The sequence below is a fragment of the Budorcas taxicolor genome, chromosome 9, assembly GCF_023091745.1.
Source record: "Budorcas taxicolor isolate Tak-1 chromosome 9, Takin1.1, whole genome shotgun sequence".
Classification (NCBI taxonomy): Eukaryota; Metazoa; Chordata; class Mammalia; order Artiodactyla; family Bovidae; genus Budorcas; species Budorcas taxicolor.
In genome coordinates, this window is record NC_068918.1 from 52,673,533 (window position 1) to 52,690,706 (window position 17,174).

The 17,174-nt window shown below is 37.1% G+C and overlaps 1 protein-coding gene across 2 annotated transcripts in view; it reads left to right on the plus strand.

Moving 5' to 3' along the window:
• RNGTT (RNA guanylyltransferase and 5'-phosphatase) overlaps window positions 1-17,174 on the plus strand; it is a 233,538-nt gene that overhangs the window by 45,366 nt on the left and 170,998 nt on the right. For both annotated transcript variants that reach the window (XM_052645721.1, XM_052645722.1), the window contains exon 8: window positions 614-715. In XM_052645721.1, coding sequence (XP_052501681.1) covers window positions 614-715 — 102 coding nt within the window. The remainder of the gene's footprint in view (window positions 1-613; window positions 716-17,174) is intronic.

The window sequence follows — 17,174 nt, forward strand, 5'->3', positions numbered from 1 at the left end:
AAATAGGGTTATTGTTAAAAATTCCTAATATAAAGAACTTTTGGACTGGTACATACAGATCAATCAACTAGAAATAATTTTAACTGAAAGCTGCAAATGATGATGAAGTGATGTCAGTTTTAGTGTTCTGTTAAACCCTTGCCAGTGTACCTTAATCTCGACCTGAATTTCTCCTGTTTTGTCACTTCTGGGCATCTTTTGAGCAGAAACTTGCCAACCCTGCAGAGTTATGCCAAGTTGGCAGTGTCATGATGGAGAAGTATGGGGCCTAGAGCAATGTAAGATAATTAAGGCAAGACTTCTTCCTGAAGTAAAAGACTTGTAAATATATATGCTTTAATATTTAGATCATGTATGTTAATATTTAAAAATTAGCCCAGTAGTCATAATTCATAGTGGCATTTAGGATCTTGTTAACTCAAATTTTAAAATGTCAAGAAAATGATAACATTTTGTCAGCATTCTTGTGAAAGCTGATATTACTCCAACTGATGTTAATTTCATGATTGGGAGACCGTTGTGCTACATGTGTGACTCATGTGAGATTGGTTTAAGACATGTATTGCTTTGTATGGATACCAGCCATAATAGTGATACAGTGATCTTCGTTAAGGTCTGGATTCCCTGGAGCACAGCCTGTTTCCATGGACAAGCAAAACATTAAACTTTTGGAGCAGAAGCCATATAAAGTAAGCTGGAAAGCAGATGGTACTCGGTAAGTTAGACTTCTGAAAAAGAAAAGTTATACTAAATAACCCAAATGCTTGAAGAATACTGCTTTGTTGTGAGAGAAGGTTTGTACTTTTGGGAGTGACATGAACAGCAAAATAAACTGTTTCATATATTGTATAGTTTTTGTTTTACTAGTATTCTTCGTTGTCTACTACAGTTATCTCTTTCATTTTTTAAATATTTGGTTTCAGATTAAATGTAAATCTGAAAGTATTTTTTCTTAATAATATTGTACTTTTGGTATGTCTGCTGCCCACCACCTTGTCTTTAATGGTTATTGGGCACTTCTAAAATTAACAGATGTATTATGAGTTTATAATCTAAAAATCACCAAGTCCCCTGATTCATTCTGTATTTTATTCCTTCGATAGTTTTTCCTTTTTCTGTTAATCCTTACTAATACTTTTTGTAATTTTATCCACTCTTATGGTTCTATTCTTATAACAGAGCTTAGCTTCACATTTCATATTCCTAAGTTTAAAAGTATTAATTAGTAAAAATTTTATGCTTCCTCAATACCAGTTAACTTTTTCTCGATTGTAATATATTTTATATGGCTTTGCTATATATGTATTTATTCATTCAGCGAATTTTATACCAGTTGAAATAACTACTTTAACAGAAATTAATATAGAAGTCATTAATTTTTTCATAATGAAAATATTTTAGAATAATTAGACTGTATGTAGTATGTGTATGGGCTTCCCCAGCGGCTCAGCAGTAAAAGAATCCACCTACAGTGCAGGAGGTACAGGTTCGATTCCTGGGTCAGGAAGATCCCCTGGAGGAGGGCATGGCAGCCTCCCCCAGTATTCTCTCTCGTCTGAAGAATCCCATGGACAGAGGAGATTGGCGGGCTACGGTCAATAGGGCCACAAAGAGTCGGACACAACTGAAGCAACTTAGCATGAACGCACATGTATGTATGTGATATATACACACGCATATGGGGCTTCCTTCGTGGCTCAGAAGGTGAAGAGTCTGCCTGCAATGCAGGAGACCCTGGTTTGAGCCCTGAGTTGGGAAAATCCCCTGGAGAAGGAAATGGCAACCCATTCTAGGTACTCTTGCCTGGAAAATCCCATGGACGGAGAAGCCTGGAAGGCTACAGTCCATGGGGTTGCAAAGAGTTGGACGTGACTGAGCAACTTCACTTTCACTTTCATATATACATATATGTATATTTTAGTTATTTTAGTTATTTTCCAGGTTTGTTGAGATACAATTTGACATGGCATTAAGCAGGTTTAAGGTGTACAAATTGTTGATTTGGTACACATATGTTGCAAAATGGTTATTGCTATGGTGTTAACTAACACTTCTATCACTTCCATAATAACCATTTCTTTTCGACAGTGAGAACATTTAAGATCTATCATCTTAGCAATTTTCAAGTATGTAAATACAATAGTAACTATAATCAGCATGTTGTGCATTAGATCATCAAAACTTATTTGTCTTATACCTGGCAGCTTGTACCCTTTGATTAGTATCTCCTCATTTTTCCCACCCTCTTATCCCTTGGTAACTACCATTCCAGTTTTGGTTTCTGTGAGTTCGGCTTTTTCAGATTCCACATATAAGTGACATCTTACAGTGTTTGTCTTTTTCTGCCTTATTCCATTTAACTGATGTCCTCAAGTTGCATGTTGTCACAAGTGACAGGGTTTTCTTCTTTCTCATGGCTGAAGAATATTCCATTGTGTGTGTGTGTATAATATACATTTTTTTTATTATATATATATACTTACATGCATCAATTTTATTCATCTGTTGGTGGATAGGTTATTTTCATATCTTGCCTATTATGAATAATGCTGCAGTAAAATGGGAAAGAAAATAATCTCTTTAAGATCCTGTTTTCATATTTTATTTTTAAATATTATTTTGAAGATGATATAAGTTGCATTTGATTTTTATGACAGTTTTTGAATATCAAAATGATAATTATATCTTTTTTTTTAAATACTGTCTTCATCTACATTTAACTTTGTGGTGACCTTAAAAGATACCTATGGAGATATGGAGTGGATATAACTTGATTTTATTGTTAATATTAATATTTTTATAACTACTATTATAATGCCAATAATGAAGTAAAAGAAAAGAACTCAAAGTATATTTGCCATAAGAAGTATGTAATGCTATGGGAATAATTTGTATAGATAAGCAAAAGTCTTTTAATGAATAGATAGCCATAATGAAAGCAAACCTTACGAGAACTGAGACTTTTGTCTTTCTAACCACTGTGTCCTCAGTGCCTAGAATAGTGCCTGGCACATGACAGGCACTCAGTAAATGTTTATTGGATCAATTAATCATTGAAAAGCTGTCAATGTCTTCGCATGAAAGTTATGGGAACATTTGTGATGGCTGTGAAATTTTTGAGATTTTAAATGTGACAACTCTCTGTCACATTAATTTCCAAACAAAAATGTAAACCACTTAGTCAAAAGCAGCAGCAGCAACAACATATTTCAAAGAACATGACACATAGGGTAGGATAAAGCTAGATGACCCTAAGAAAAATGTTTGGATTCATATAAGATAATGGCAATCCATTACCCAACAGATTTGCTATAAAAGGATTAAATAAAGTAATTCCAAACAATTAGCATACAGTGGACACTCTGTAAAAGATAGCTACTGATATTTTCACACATACTTCTGATGTATGTGTATTATATGTGTGTGTGTGTATATATATATGTATATGTAATACACATGTATATACAAGCATTCTTGCTTTAAGAAAAATTGAATACACAATTCATTGTAGTTATTGCTTAACTTCTGGTTTTGAGCTTTTATATCAGCAATTTACTAAACGTATAGATTTGAAATGTAAATTGTAATTTTTTTTTCTCATAAAAATGTCCTATGCCTTTGTTTTAATTGAGTGCTAGACATGTAGTCATGCTTTACTTGTCCTGACAAATACTTGGTGACTTGTAGAAATAGCTGTTATGTAGATAAACCATTTATAATATGTTCAGGAAGCTTCTGAACATAGTTACTGCTCTAATGGTTTTTATACAGAACAGTGTAATTACCCCAGGAAGTTAGTAACTTGCTTGGATCCTTTGATATGTTATCTCATTAATAATGTTTGTAGCAGATGTTTATTCCAGTGAGTGGAACTGAATGTTCAGACAGGAATAGTGTGGATAGGATAATGAGATGCTACACTAGAAAAGTTTTATATACTGAGAGGAATATTAAAGAGGTTTTAGATATCTCTGGAATAATTTTCAATGAGCTACAAACAGATGATATTTTATGCTGTTTAGGAACAGAATGAGTAAATCAAATTAACAATTCAGTGATGTTACACTGCTATAATTTAGATTTGTTCACTTAGCTGTTTTTTAGTTCCTCTTGAGGGAAGATATCAGAGCAGATAAATTTCTGTTTAGCCCTAATTTTCTTTTGATCATGAAGTAAGTAGTTTTTTTTTCTGGTATATAACAACTTTGACTGAATATTGCATTTAATAAGAATTTACTTCCTGTCTTATTTCCTAATAAGTATTAATTATGCCCATAACATTGTATCTAATATTTAGAAACTCACTTGTAAATAAAGCTATGCCTGGAAAAGATTTTTAATTTGTGAACTCTTCTAGGGAGACTTAGTGTGTTTGTGGTGATAACTTTCCTTCCAAGGAGCAAGCGTCTTTTAATTTCATGGCTGCAATTACCATCTGCAGTGATTTTGGAGCCCCCAAAAATAAAGTCTGACACTGTTTCCACTGTTTCCCCATCTATGTCCCATGAAGTGATGGGACCGGATGCCATGATCTTTGTTTTCTGAATGTTGAGCTTTAAGCCAGCTTTTTCACTCTCCTCTTTCACTTTCATCAAGAAGCTCTTTAGTTCTTCTTCGCTTTCTACCATAAGGGTGGTGTCATCTGCATATCTGAGGTTACTGATATTTCTCCCGGCAATCTTGATTCCCGCTTGTGCTTCTTCCAGCCTAGCATTTCTCATGATGTACTCTGCATATAAGTTAAAGAAGCAGGGTGACAATATACAGCCTTGATGTACTCCTTTTCCTATTTGGAACCAGTCTGTTGTTCCATGTCCAGTTCTAACTGTTGCTTCCTGACCTGCATACAGGTATCTCAAGAGGCAGGTCAGGTGGTCTGGTATTCCCATGTCTTTCAGAATTGTCACAGTTTATTGTGATCCACACAGTCAAAGGCTTTGGCATAGTCAATAAAGCAGAAATAGATGTCCTTTTGGAATGCTCTTGCTTTTTCGATGATCCAGCGATGTTGGCAATTTGATCTCTGGTTCCTCTGCTTTTTCTAAAACCAGCTTGAACATCTGGAAGTTCACGGTTCACGTATTGCTGAAGCCTGGCCTGGAGAATTTAAGCATTACTTTACTAGCGTGTGAGATGAGTGCAATTGTGTGGTAGTTTGAGCATTCTTTGGCATTGCCTTTCTTTGAGATTGGAGTGAAAACTGAGCTTTTCCAGTCCTGTGGCCACTGCTGAGTTTTCCAAATTTGCTGGCATATTGTGCAGCACTTCCACAGCAGCATCTTTCAGGCTTTGAAATAGCTCAACTGGAATTCCATCATCTCCACTAGCTTTGTTCGTAGTGATGCTTCCTAAGGCCCACCTGGCTACAAATTCCAGGATGTCTGGCTCTAGGTGAGTGTTAGTGATCACACCTTTGGGATTATCTGGGTCATGAAGATCTTTTTTGTACAGTTTTTCTGTGTATTCTTGCCACCTCTTCTTAATATCTTCTGCTTCTGTTAGGTCCATACCATTTCTGTCCTTTATCGAGCCCATGTTTGCATGAAATGTAAAGATGATATCCCTTGGTATCTCTAATTTTCTTGAAGAGCTCTCTAGTCTTTCCCATTCTGTTCTTTTCCTCTATTGCTTTGTATTGATCGCTGAGGAAGGTTTCTTACCTCTCCTTGTTACTCTGTGGAACTCTGCATTCAAATGGGTATATCTTTCCTTTTCTCCTTTGTTTTTCGCCTCTCTTCTTTTCACAGCTATTTGTAAGGCCTCCTCAGAAAGCCATTTTGCTTTTTTGCATTTGTTTTTCTTGGGGATGGTCTTGCTCCCAGTCTCCTGTATAATATCACGAACCTCCATTTATAGTCATCAGGCACTCTTGTCTATCAGATCTAGTCCCTTAAATCTATTTCTCACCTCCACTGTATATTCGTAAGGGATTTGATTTAGGTCATACCTGAATGTGTCTAGTGGTTTTACCCACTTTCTTCAATTTAAGTCTGAATTTAGCAATAAGGAGTTCATGATCTGAGCTACAGTCAGCTCCTGGTCTTGTTTTTGCTGACTGTATAGAGCTTCTTCATCTTTGGCTGCAAAGGATATAATCAATCTGATTTCAGTGTTGATCATCTGGAAAGAAAGTTATGACCAACCTAGACAGCATATTAAAAAGCAGAGACATTACTTTGTCAACAAAGGTCCATCTAGTCAAGGCTCTGGTTTTTCCAGTGGTCATGTATGGTTGTGAGAGTTGGACTATAAAGAAAGCTGAGCACCAAAGAATTGATACTTTTGAACTGTGGTGTTGGAGAAAACTCTTGAGAGTCCCATGGACTGCAGGGAGATCCAACCAGTCCATTCTAAAGGAGATCACTCCTGGGTGTTCATTGGAGGGACTGATGTTGAAACTCCAATACTTTGGCCACCTGATGTGGAGAGCTGACTCATTTGAAAAGACCCTGATGCTGGGAAAGATTGAAGGAAGGAGGAGAAGGGGACGACAGAGGATGAGATGGTTGGATGGCATCACCGACACTATGGACATGGATTTGGATGGACTCCAGGAGTTGGTGATGGACAGGGAGGCCTGGCGTGCTGCCGTTCATGGGATTGCAAAGAGTCTAAGATGACTGAGTGACTGAACTGAAGTGAGTGTGTCTGTGGATATATTTGAGGGGGTGGAATCCAGAAAATAGAATATTTGCTTTAATCTTGTAACTAGATAGAGGCAAAATTGGCAGTACAGCATTGGTCTTCTGTAGCTTTCTTTTCTTCCCCCTTCATTGTTCTGTATTTTAGAATTTGGGCTTCTAAGATATGATTTAATGTTGTTTTTCTTCATTATATAGTTAGCTCATTTTGAAACTTAATGAAAATTTAGCACCGTATTTCAAATGATAACCCTAAACCAGGTTTCATTATTTGAAGACTCCGGTCCTGTTTTTTAACAGCTTCATTAGAACTATTAGTACTGCCAGGGTGCAAGGCCAGTTTTTTTGCATCTGGGAGGAACACAAGAAAGCCATAACTCCTGTGTTCCTTTCTTATGTTCCCTTCATGGAGAAGGGAGACAAATAAGGAGTGATTAGAAGTTGATCAGAAACACTGTTTATTGATCTAAAGCTATAGTTGATGATATCTGGTAGTAAATTGATTAAAAAAAGAAAGTAGTGGAACTCATTTTACTCTTACTCCTTCTCTAAGCTCACATCTTACTTACCATTATTTGAAGTAGACAAAAGTGGGGCTGCTTTGGTTGTTGAACATTTTGGGGCAGCATGTGGAGTTCTATTCTGGGTGGCCTCTTAAGGTCACCATGGAACTTTTTAGGATAGCATATCCCAAATGCTGCTGGATGTTTGGGTTACATTGGTGGCTCAGACGGTAAAGAATCTCCCTGCAATGCAGGAGACTCCTGGGTTGGGAAGATCCCCTGGAGAAGGGAATGGCAACCCACTCCAGTATTCTTTCCTGGAGGATCCCATGGACAGAGGAGCCTGGTGGCCTACAGTCCATGGGGGTCACAAAGAGTCAGACAAGACCGAGCGACTAACACTTTCATTTTCACCATTGTTGTAGTATTACCATCATGTGTGAGTGTGTGTTCTTTCGCTCACTCATGTCTCACTGTTTGCAGCCACATGCACCATAGTCCACCAGGCTCCTCTGTCCATGGGATTCTCCAGGCAAAAAACTGGAGTGGATTGCCATACTCTCTTCCAGGGGATCTTCCCAACCCTGTGGCTCCCACATTGGCAAACAAATTCTTTACCACTGAGCCACTTGGGAAGCCCCTATTACCATCATAGTAAGCTTTTCTTTTTTTTTTTTTTAAAGAAAAATCTAGAGATCCAAATTCAGTAGGATTTAGTTGGCTTTGAGAATTTGGTTTTCAGAAGCACCCTAGGCTACTTCAGATTTCTAGCCAAGTCCAGGAACCACTGCCCTTAGTGCCCTGTTGAGTGAGCACAGTTTAAAAATCAGTGATCTAAACCAGAGCAGTGTTTGAAATTCAAAGTGTAGTTGCTCAGTCATGTTCAACTCTTTGCGATCCTATAGACTGTAGCCCTCCAGGCTTCTCTGTCCTTGGGATTTTCCAGGCAAGAATACTGGAGAGGGTTGCCATTTCCTTCTCCAAGAGCAGTGTTTAGCCAGCCATTGACTTAAGGATATAGCTGAGGATTTGTCCATTAATTGATTAAAGGAGATTCATATCAAATGGTTGTTAGCATGATGTTCAATAAATGTTATTGTTACCATAGTGTAAGACTCCCTGGGCAATCATTTTCACTTGGTAATTATCATTTAGTCTCCCAGAATCTATTCAAAATTCTCTTAGGTTGTGAGGTAGTTACTGTACAAGAATAAAAGTGGGTATAGGACAAAAGCAGTCTAATATTTTAAAAGCAAACTTTTGAAATAGATGTCAGCTAGTCACATCTTTAGGACTTACTAAAGGATAAAAAGGACCTTTAAATATTAATTTCTTTAATTAAACTACTTATTAATATGAGAGTTACTACTTATTAACAGAGATACTATCTCTGAAATGCTACTTAAAAATAGAAAATCAACTGAATTCATTACCAAATTTGGCTCAAAAACTCTTAGAGCTAAACAGAACATACACAGGTAAAACCTGTGTTGCAAAGATAAGAGCAGTCCCTGGTTAAAATTTGAGGTTGTCCATATTCTAGGGGTAATGAGCATCTGAAACTTTGAAACATTAATAAAAATCCCTTTTGTTAATATTCTTAAATATGTATGTATTTAAATAGAGCTATGCTATAGAAGTCAAATATATGAGGAGAAAATATATATTGACAGTGATAAAATATATATTAAGTGATATATATATATATATATGTATACACACACACATTCAGTTCAGTTGCTCAGTTGTGTCCGACTCTTCGCGACCCCATGGATTGCAGCACGCCAAGCTTCCCTGTCCATCACTGGCTCCCGGACTGACTGGTGTCCATCATGTCCATCAAGTCCAGACTCAAGTCCATCAAGTCGGTGATGCCATCCAACCATGTCATCTTCTGTCGTCCCCTTCTCCTGCCTTCAGTCTTTCCTAGCATCAGGGTCTTTTCAGATGAGTTGGTTCTTTGCATCAGGTGGCCAAAGTATTGGAGTTTCAGCTTCAGCATCAGTCCTTCCAATGAATATTCAGGTTTGATTTCCTTTAGGATTGACCTGTTTGATCACCTTGTAGTCCAAGGGACTCTCAAGAGTCTTCTCCAACACCACAGTTCAAAAGCATCAGTTCTTCGGTGATCAGCTTTTTTCATAATCCAACTCTCACATCCCTATATGACTACTGGAAAAATTATATCTTTGACTAGACGGACGTTTGTTGGCAAAGTAATGTCTCTTCTTTTTAATTTGCTATCTGGGTTGGTCATAGCTTTTCTTCCAAGGAGCAAGCGTCTTTTAATTTCCTGACTGCGGTCACCATCTGCAGTGATTTTGGAGCCCCCAAAATAAAGTCTCTCACTGTTTCCAGTGTTTCCTCATATATATTACATATATATATTAAAAGTGATAAAAACCCACCTGATCCTCCATATAAATGGATATGATATATTCTCTTCTGTTATAAACTATGGAAAACTATCTGGTTTCCCTCAAATTGCTTTGTGATGGTAATTGGAATTGCCTTGCCCCTTTCACTTAATGGGCTTCCCTTGTGGCTCAGCTGGTAAAGAATCTGCCTGCAGTGTGGGAGACCTGAGTTCGATCTCTGGGTTGGGAAGATAACCCTAGAGAAGGCAAAGGCTACCCACTCCAATATTCTGGTCTGCAGTATCCCATGGACTGTATAGTCCATTGGGTCTCAAAGAGTTGGACATGACTGAGCGACATTCACTTAATGGCAAAATCTGTATCTTTGAAGAAATAATATTTATTGCTTTACTAGATAACCATGCTACTTTAGGAATTAGAGGATCTCAAAGACAATATAAGACACTGTAGGAAAGCAAAATACAATTCTTGACCTTGAAGCAGCTTTAAGATGCATTAAGAGATGTAGTAAAATTGTGTGTAGTACAAAGCACGATAAATAAGGAGAGGTAACAAAGAACTGCTTAGGAGCATTACTTGATATTCCATATGAAATGTGAGTGCTCATTTTGATTTTAAGAGTATAATAATGGGTATCCTAGATGGATGTTTACCTGTGATAGTGGAATACAAAAGAGATACAGATACACTTGTTATTTAGTATTGCCTAATGCTTCTAAGCTCACTGGAGAACATCTACCCCCTACTCCCATCTCAGCAATAGAGCTACGAGTGTGAGGTATGAGGATGAGATGTTAAGGGGATTTTCCTACTTATTTTTTTTGACAATTTCATGATACTTTAAGAACTGGTTATTTGCTCACGTGCTTTAGTTCATTATTATAGAAATGGTAAGTACTAGGTTGACTGAAAAAGAAAATTCACAAAGAGTTTGTGAATCAGTGAAAAAATGTTTGAAAGAATTGTAATTTTTTTTTAAGGAAGGTGTGCTTTAAAAGAAAATTGGAAGTAATCAGTCATGTCAAGGGACAAATGTAAAAAATAAAGTCTTTGGAATATTTCTTTTGATCTTTTCTTCTCATTAGGACTGATTATTTTATAAAATTAAAATGTTTTTATACCTTTCAGCCCCTTTGATATGTAAGTGCTGCCCAAACCATTTTTTGTGGCTTTAAAATTTTATTCCAGATCAAGGTAAATCTTGAGAAATCAATTGTGGCTTTTTACCCTCTCTCATGGAAGACCAGTTAAAAGGATATCGTATTTTACATATTTAATTTGTGCATGACTATGAAGTTCTGAAAAGCATGACCTGTAATAATTCATGGTAATTAGTGCAAATAAATATACCATTTGATTTTACACTTTGAAGTCTAATGATACTCTGTATTCTCATTGTGAACAGAGCTACTTAATCTAAAAGTAACTAGTTAAAATAGCTAACAGAGGCTTCTTATCCTCAGAACAGATAGATTCATGAGATTTGTTTACTAGTATTGGAACTAATTACCTGATTTGTGTAATGAATAATAATTTTTCAGTTTTCTATTAATTTGAAAGATTTTCAAATCCTCTTAATTAGGTCAAAATCAGTGAATATGTCTATACCTTATAATTAGTGCATCCTAAATATTTTTGTTTTATTAAACATTTTTCTATTAGATGACTAAAATAAAATTGTTTATTAAGGTAAGCCTTGTTTCAGATTAAATAAATCAAGTAACACTAGAAAGCTTATGATGAAAGTCACTTCTCCATCGCCTCTTTCTTTCTATCAGTTTTACTCCCTAAAGACAACCACTGCCCGCCCCCAGCTCCATTATTGCTTTATTATGGTGGCCTGGAAATGAACCTGTGATATCTCCCAAGGTCTAAGGCAACCACTTTTAGCCTTTCTTTTTTTGTTTCTTTTAATTTATCCTGTGATTATCCTCATATCTGTGAGTAACATGTTTATGTTGATGTTTATTAACTTTAGGTGAGTTTCTAATATGGTCATGAGAATGTGGCTCACCAATTTCTCTGTGCCCGTCTGTTGTTTCTTCTAGTTTCTTATCATAGATAAAACTATTATTGATAGTTTCTCATTTATCGTGCCTCTATATTTAATCTTCCCTTTATTCTAATAACCCTTACTTAGTATTTCTTAATTCTTTTATTTTTTAATTAATTGATTATTTTGGGGCACACTAAGCAGCATGTGGGATCCTAATCCCCAACCAGGGATTGAACCACACCGTTGGCATTGGAAGGTGGAGTCTTAACCAGTGGACTGCTAGGGGTGACCCAGTATTTCTTAACTCTTGTAAGATGTAAACTTTAGAGTTCCAGGTCTTCCATCTGCTTCTTTACATTAGCTCTAACTTTAATATTTTCAACTCTGTTTACATTTACATGCTGTTTGTTAAACATAGGTTTTTGTTTTTTTGTTTTCTGTCAAGGTTGATTTAAATGGTAAAAAATACTTAAAATTTTTTTCTTACTGAACTGTTGTTTAGATTAGTAGAAAGGAATATATTTCCTTTTTTATGACGTGAAAAGAAATCACTCCGATATTTCTAACACATAGGGACTTACTACATAGAATTGATTACAAAGACATTGTGAGAACAAGAAAGCAAAAGGGTGAGAGAGGTTCAGCGAGCTGCTACTGCTTCTGGTGGGAGCCTGGTTAGCACTTGCTGCCCAGAAGCAGGAGAGGTACTGCCTGTGTGGCTGCTGCTGCTGGTGCCACTCACCACTGCGCGCCAGCAGCCACTCCCCGGGGTTTCTACCCCAAAGAGCCCTGCTGTCATCTTGTGGCTGCTGCCTTCAGTGCATCTGAGATGCTGACAGAAACAGATCAATAGGTTTTTTTCCCTCCCCCTTTTTTCCAGTCTCCTTCCAGGGAGCTGGCAAAGGAATCGGGGTAGGGTCATTTGCTTACTTCTCAACCAAGGTCCATTGAGAGCAAGTGCTAGGATGGAGCTGATCACTAAAGACAGTCACCATGCTCAGGGTTCAAAATCATGCGTTCGCTCCCACTTCAAGTAGAATGTTCCTTTTGTCAAGTTTAAATAGGTTCTTTTTTACTCTAGTCATTGCCTTTACCCTATAATTAAGTGTTTTCAAAGTTTTACTCATTTTATTTCTTCTTTGAATTATTTTTTGTTATCCCAAGGACTTTTTTCTCTTTTATAGCCTTCTGTGATTTTTGGCCTGTGTATAAAGCTCTGTTCCCAACTTTTATCCTGGTTGGATCTAGCTTTCTGGATTCTGTGTTTTTCTTCCCTCCCTCTCTTCCCACCATTTCTTTTTAAATTCAGGTATGTTCTCTTATTTTGCAGGGGTACCTCCTTTAGTCACTTCCTAAGAAAGTTATATGTAAGAAGTAACCCATAAGCATGCTTAGGTGTATGAAAATGCTGTTCCTCTGGTCCTGAGTTTAGTATTTTGGCTGTGTATAAAAGTTTATATCAGAAATGATTTTCCCTCAGAATAACAAAAACCTTAACTTCTATTAACCTCTGCCACTGATAAAAGTTGTGTTATCATTCTAATTCTAGTGCCGTGTACGTGGTTTGCCCCTGGAAACTTTTAGAATTTTCTCTTTGTTCTTGTCCTGAAGTTTTTCAGTGGACCAGTGGATGACTAATTATGTGGGTCTACACTACCCCGCACCCCTCTTTCCATTCATTGGCACCTGGAGATCACTTGAATCTGAAAACCTGAGCTCTTCCATTCAGGGTAATTTTATCTCTCCTATTCTATTTCCTCCTTTTTTCCCTTCTGTTTTCCCCCTTTAGACCTACTATTGATTGTTTTACTGCCTAGATTCTTTTTCTTCTCTAATCTTTTCTGTCATACTTTTCATCTGCTGGTCTCTTTTTTCAGCTTTCTGATAGGCTTTCTCATTATTTCTTCCTATACTTCTAGTGAATTACTAATTTCAATATTTATGCTTTTAAATTTCAAGAGTACATGCATTCTTACTGTCTGCTTATACCTTTCTATGCCAACCTGTTCTTAATTTATGGACATGATACCATTTTGAATTTCTTATGGGAATACTAACTGGAAGGCACAGAGTTACTCTATTTCGAATCATCTTTCTTCTTCATGTTTCTGGTTTTCTTGAAATGTACAGTGATCCTCGGTTGGCTGCATTTGAAAAGGAGGCAGAAAAACTGCTTGAAAGAAATTTTGTGAAAGTGGGCTGGGTTTGTCACGTTGACAGCTTTGCTTCATAATAGGCGGTTGTGCTTGGAGGACCTTCAGTCCTACTGTGTGGAGAAGTCTTTGCTTCTGGGCACCATTACTCTTGTGGTAGTTGCTTTACCTCAAGGTTTGGTCGGTTTTTTAAAAGAAGGGCTTTCCAGTTTTGTTGATTGATTGCTTAGGAAATGATAACTAGTATGGATATAGAAATGGATAACTAGTATGCCTTTTCTGTGAGTTGTGGGGATTTAATTGTTTTATATAATTAAAAATAACCAATTTCTTCTCTTCTGTCCATACTGTTACTCTTGTTAGTTGATGTTTTTGGGTCTGGATCTTTCTTTTTCGGGATTTTGTAAAACAGTCAGCTTCTTTTGTGGTCACTGTGCTTTTCAGCATTTCTCTGTTTCTTGTCCAGCAGAAATGTAGTAGTTCATCTGCTGATACTCTTCCTTCCTTTCCTTCTTTGTCTTCGTTGATGTTTGTTATATTAGTTATCTGTTCCCACCTGACAGATTATCTCAAGATTGTTGTTGTTCAGTCGCCAGCTCCTGTTGGACTGTTTGCAACCCCGTGGACTGCAGCACACCAGGCTTCCCTATTCTTCACTATCTCTTAGAGTTTGCTCAAACTCATTTCATTGAGTCGGTGATGCCATCCAACCATCTCATCCTCCAGCCCTCAATTTTTCCCATCATCAGGGTCTTTTCCAGTGAGTCGCCTCTGATTACCTCAAGATTACCCTCCAAATTTAGCAGCGTAAAACAACAAACATTTAATATCTAATGGTTCTGGGGAGTGATTTAATTGGGTGGTTCTAGCCCACTGTCTCTAATGGGGTTGCTGTGAAGCTGTTGGCCAGGATTGCTGTCATCTTGAGGCTCCACTTCCAGGCTTATTCTTGTGGTTGATAGCAGCCTCAGTTCTTTGCTGATTGTTGGCCTGGAGCCTCCATCCCTTGCTTTGTGGGCCTGTCCATAGATGGTGGGGAGGAAAAACTTCTCGCACCTGCTTGTGTTTAGTGTTTGGGAGTCTGGATTAAACTGGGGAAAGAAAAGTAAAAACAAAGTTTATTCGTATGCTTATGGGAGTGCACAAAATAAGTGACTCGCTAAATGACTGAAGTTAGTAAAGTTCTTCTATGGGAAGAACAGATGGGTTTCTTTAGGAAAACCTGTTTTTAGGATAGCAACAGGAGATAAGAAAGCTGATGATAATCTTCGTTATGCTAGCCTGATTTGGTCTTTTCCATCTTCCTCATGGCTGTAAAACTACCGCAGAGAGGGGATTTAAGATAATTTCACTCTCAATCTCCTTTCTGGAACTGAATATGCTCCAAAGAGGCGATTTATGGAAACCTCTTTTCCAGAAGTTTCTGCTTTGGTGGGAAGGCTTCTTTCAGCATCTCTTGAATCTCAAATGTCTTCAGTTTAAAGTAATCTTCATACTAACTCTGGAGTTCTGTGTGTCCTTAAATAGTTGCCTGAACATCCTTACTACATGGTAGCCAGCTTCCCCCAGATCAAGTGATCCAAGAATTTCCAAGATATTTAAGATAGAAGTAGCAATCTTTTTATAATCTAAGATATCCTCATTATAAGGAACTATCTATATCCTCCAGAATGCATCTGTGGTAAGAGACTCACATTTTTTAAAGTAAATTATTAAAATTTTATAGCATTATCTCCAGTGATTTAAGGACCATATTTTGAACTAGTTTATTTTAATGATTTATTATTCAGATTTATCACCAAAGTATTTTTTTCCAGTTACTTTTGGTTTAGTTTTGGCATTTTATGATTACACTAGAGGGCAGCAGAGGACCAGCTTTAATACAGTCTTATTTTGTGATGCAGTACCCAATGCATTGTGCATCTAATACATCCAGAAATAACAGTTTGGGACTACTAAGAATTTAGTAAGGATTAGGGGATCATGTATACAGCAGTATTGAAAGCATAGAGGTTTGATAATTTTGCTGTGTTCCTTAATGTTGCCATGTTCAAGTTCAGATATTTGAATTATTATATTTGTAAATGACTCTGTAGTATCATTTCGGAACTGTTTTTGTAAAAACCATTTAGCCATATTAAAGTCCCTGATGGTGTTTTGTTTGATTCAGGAAACAGATATTTTTATGTTGGAATCTCTAAAAGTGAAAGGATGATTTGAAGATTCTATTTTATCCCATATGGGTTTTACTGTCAGTTGTTTGTGTTGGGAGCAAAGGAGTCTATAGAAAAACTCAGTGTTGGAATTTAACTCTTCTGTTTTAGATAGTGAAATTAATGTTCCAAAGGGTAGAACAGTTGTTGGACTTGTGCATAGCATGTGAAGAGTAGTGATTTTGATATATGTGCTCCAGTTATATTTTGGGAAAGAAATTTCTATATGCTTTCTTTTTTAGAAATCATGTATCATAAAGTATCTTTACTTTCTTTAGGAACTATATTCGGTTTTTGCATGTTAATGGTAATCTGGTTCCCTTGAGGCACTGGTATCTGTGAACTAGGCAAAGAAATTGAAAATGAGTAATTCTGACAGCTCTTTTTTAAACTGTGAGATCTGGTTTGAGGATTTTATATGCAGCCCATCTTTGTACAGTATGTTCCTGGCTTTCAGCCCAGCTCTGCTGGTTGCTGCTGTTTTTGCTGGCAGGTAAGCTTTTTTGGACACGTTTTATTTTTTAACATCTTAGACTTTAGGAAATTTAATTTTGAAAATATTTTTGCATGGGCAAAGAACTAAATTGTCTATCTGTGAATTATTTAAAATGGCCTTTAAGTCTCTTAAATGTTATATTAACCTGATAAAATGTAACCTACTGGTTAGAAGTACAAAATACAGTATTGGTCTGGCCTTGGTAGTTGCCTTAGTACAGGGAGTCCATATTATATTTATTTTTGTAGTCTCAGTGTTTAGCTACAATATTTAGCTATTGTTGCATCCAAAATTTTTCCTGGTACTTTTATGTGAACATAAACAAAGACCAGTGGAAACAAGTTGATTTCTAATAGTGTGGTCCCCTGGTGGCTCAGAGGGTAAAGCATCTGCCTGCAATGCAGGAGACCTGGGTTCAATCCCTGGGTTAGGAAAATCACCTGGAGAAGGAAATGGCAACACACTCCAGTATTCTTGCCTGGAGAATTCTGTGGACAGAGGAGCCTGGTAGGCTACAATCCATGGGGTCACAAGGAGTCAGACGCGACTAAGTAATTTCACTTCATATAGTGTGGTCCTTTGAACATTTTGTACTATTATAATAGTGAAAGTGATCGTTACTCAGTCATGTCCAACTCTTTGCAATCGCATGAACTGTAGCTCACCAGGCTCCTTTGTCCATGGAATTCTCCAGGCAAGAAAGCTGGAGTGGGTTGCCATTCCCTTTTCTAGGGGATCTTTCTGACACAAGGATTGAACCCGGGTCTCCCACATTGCAGGCAGACTCTTTCCCA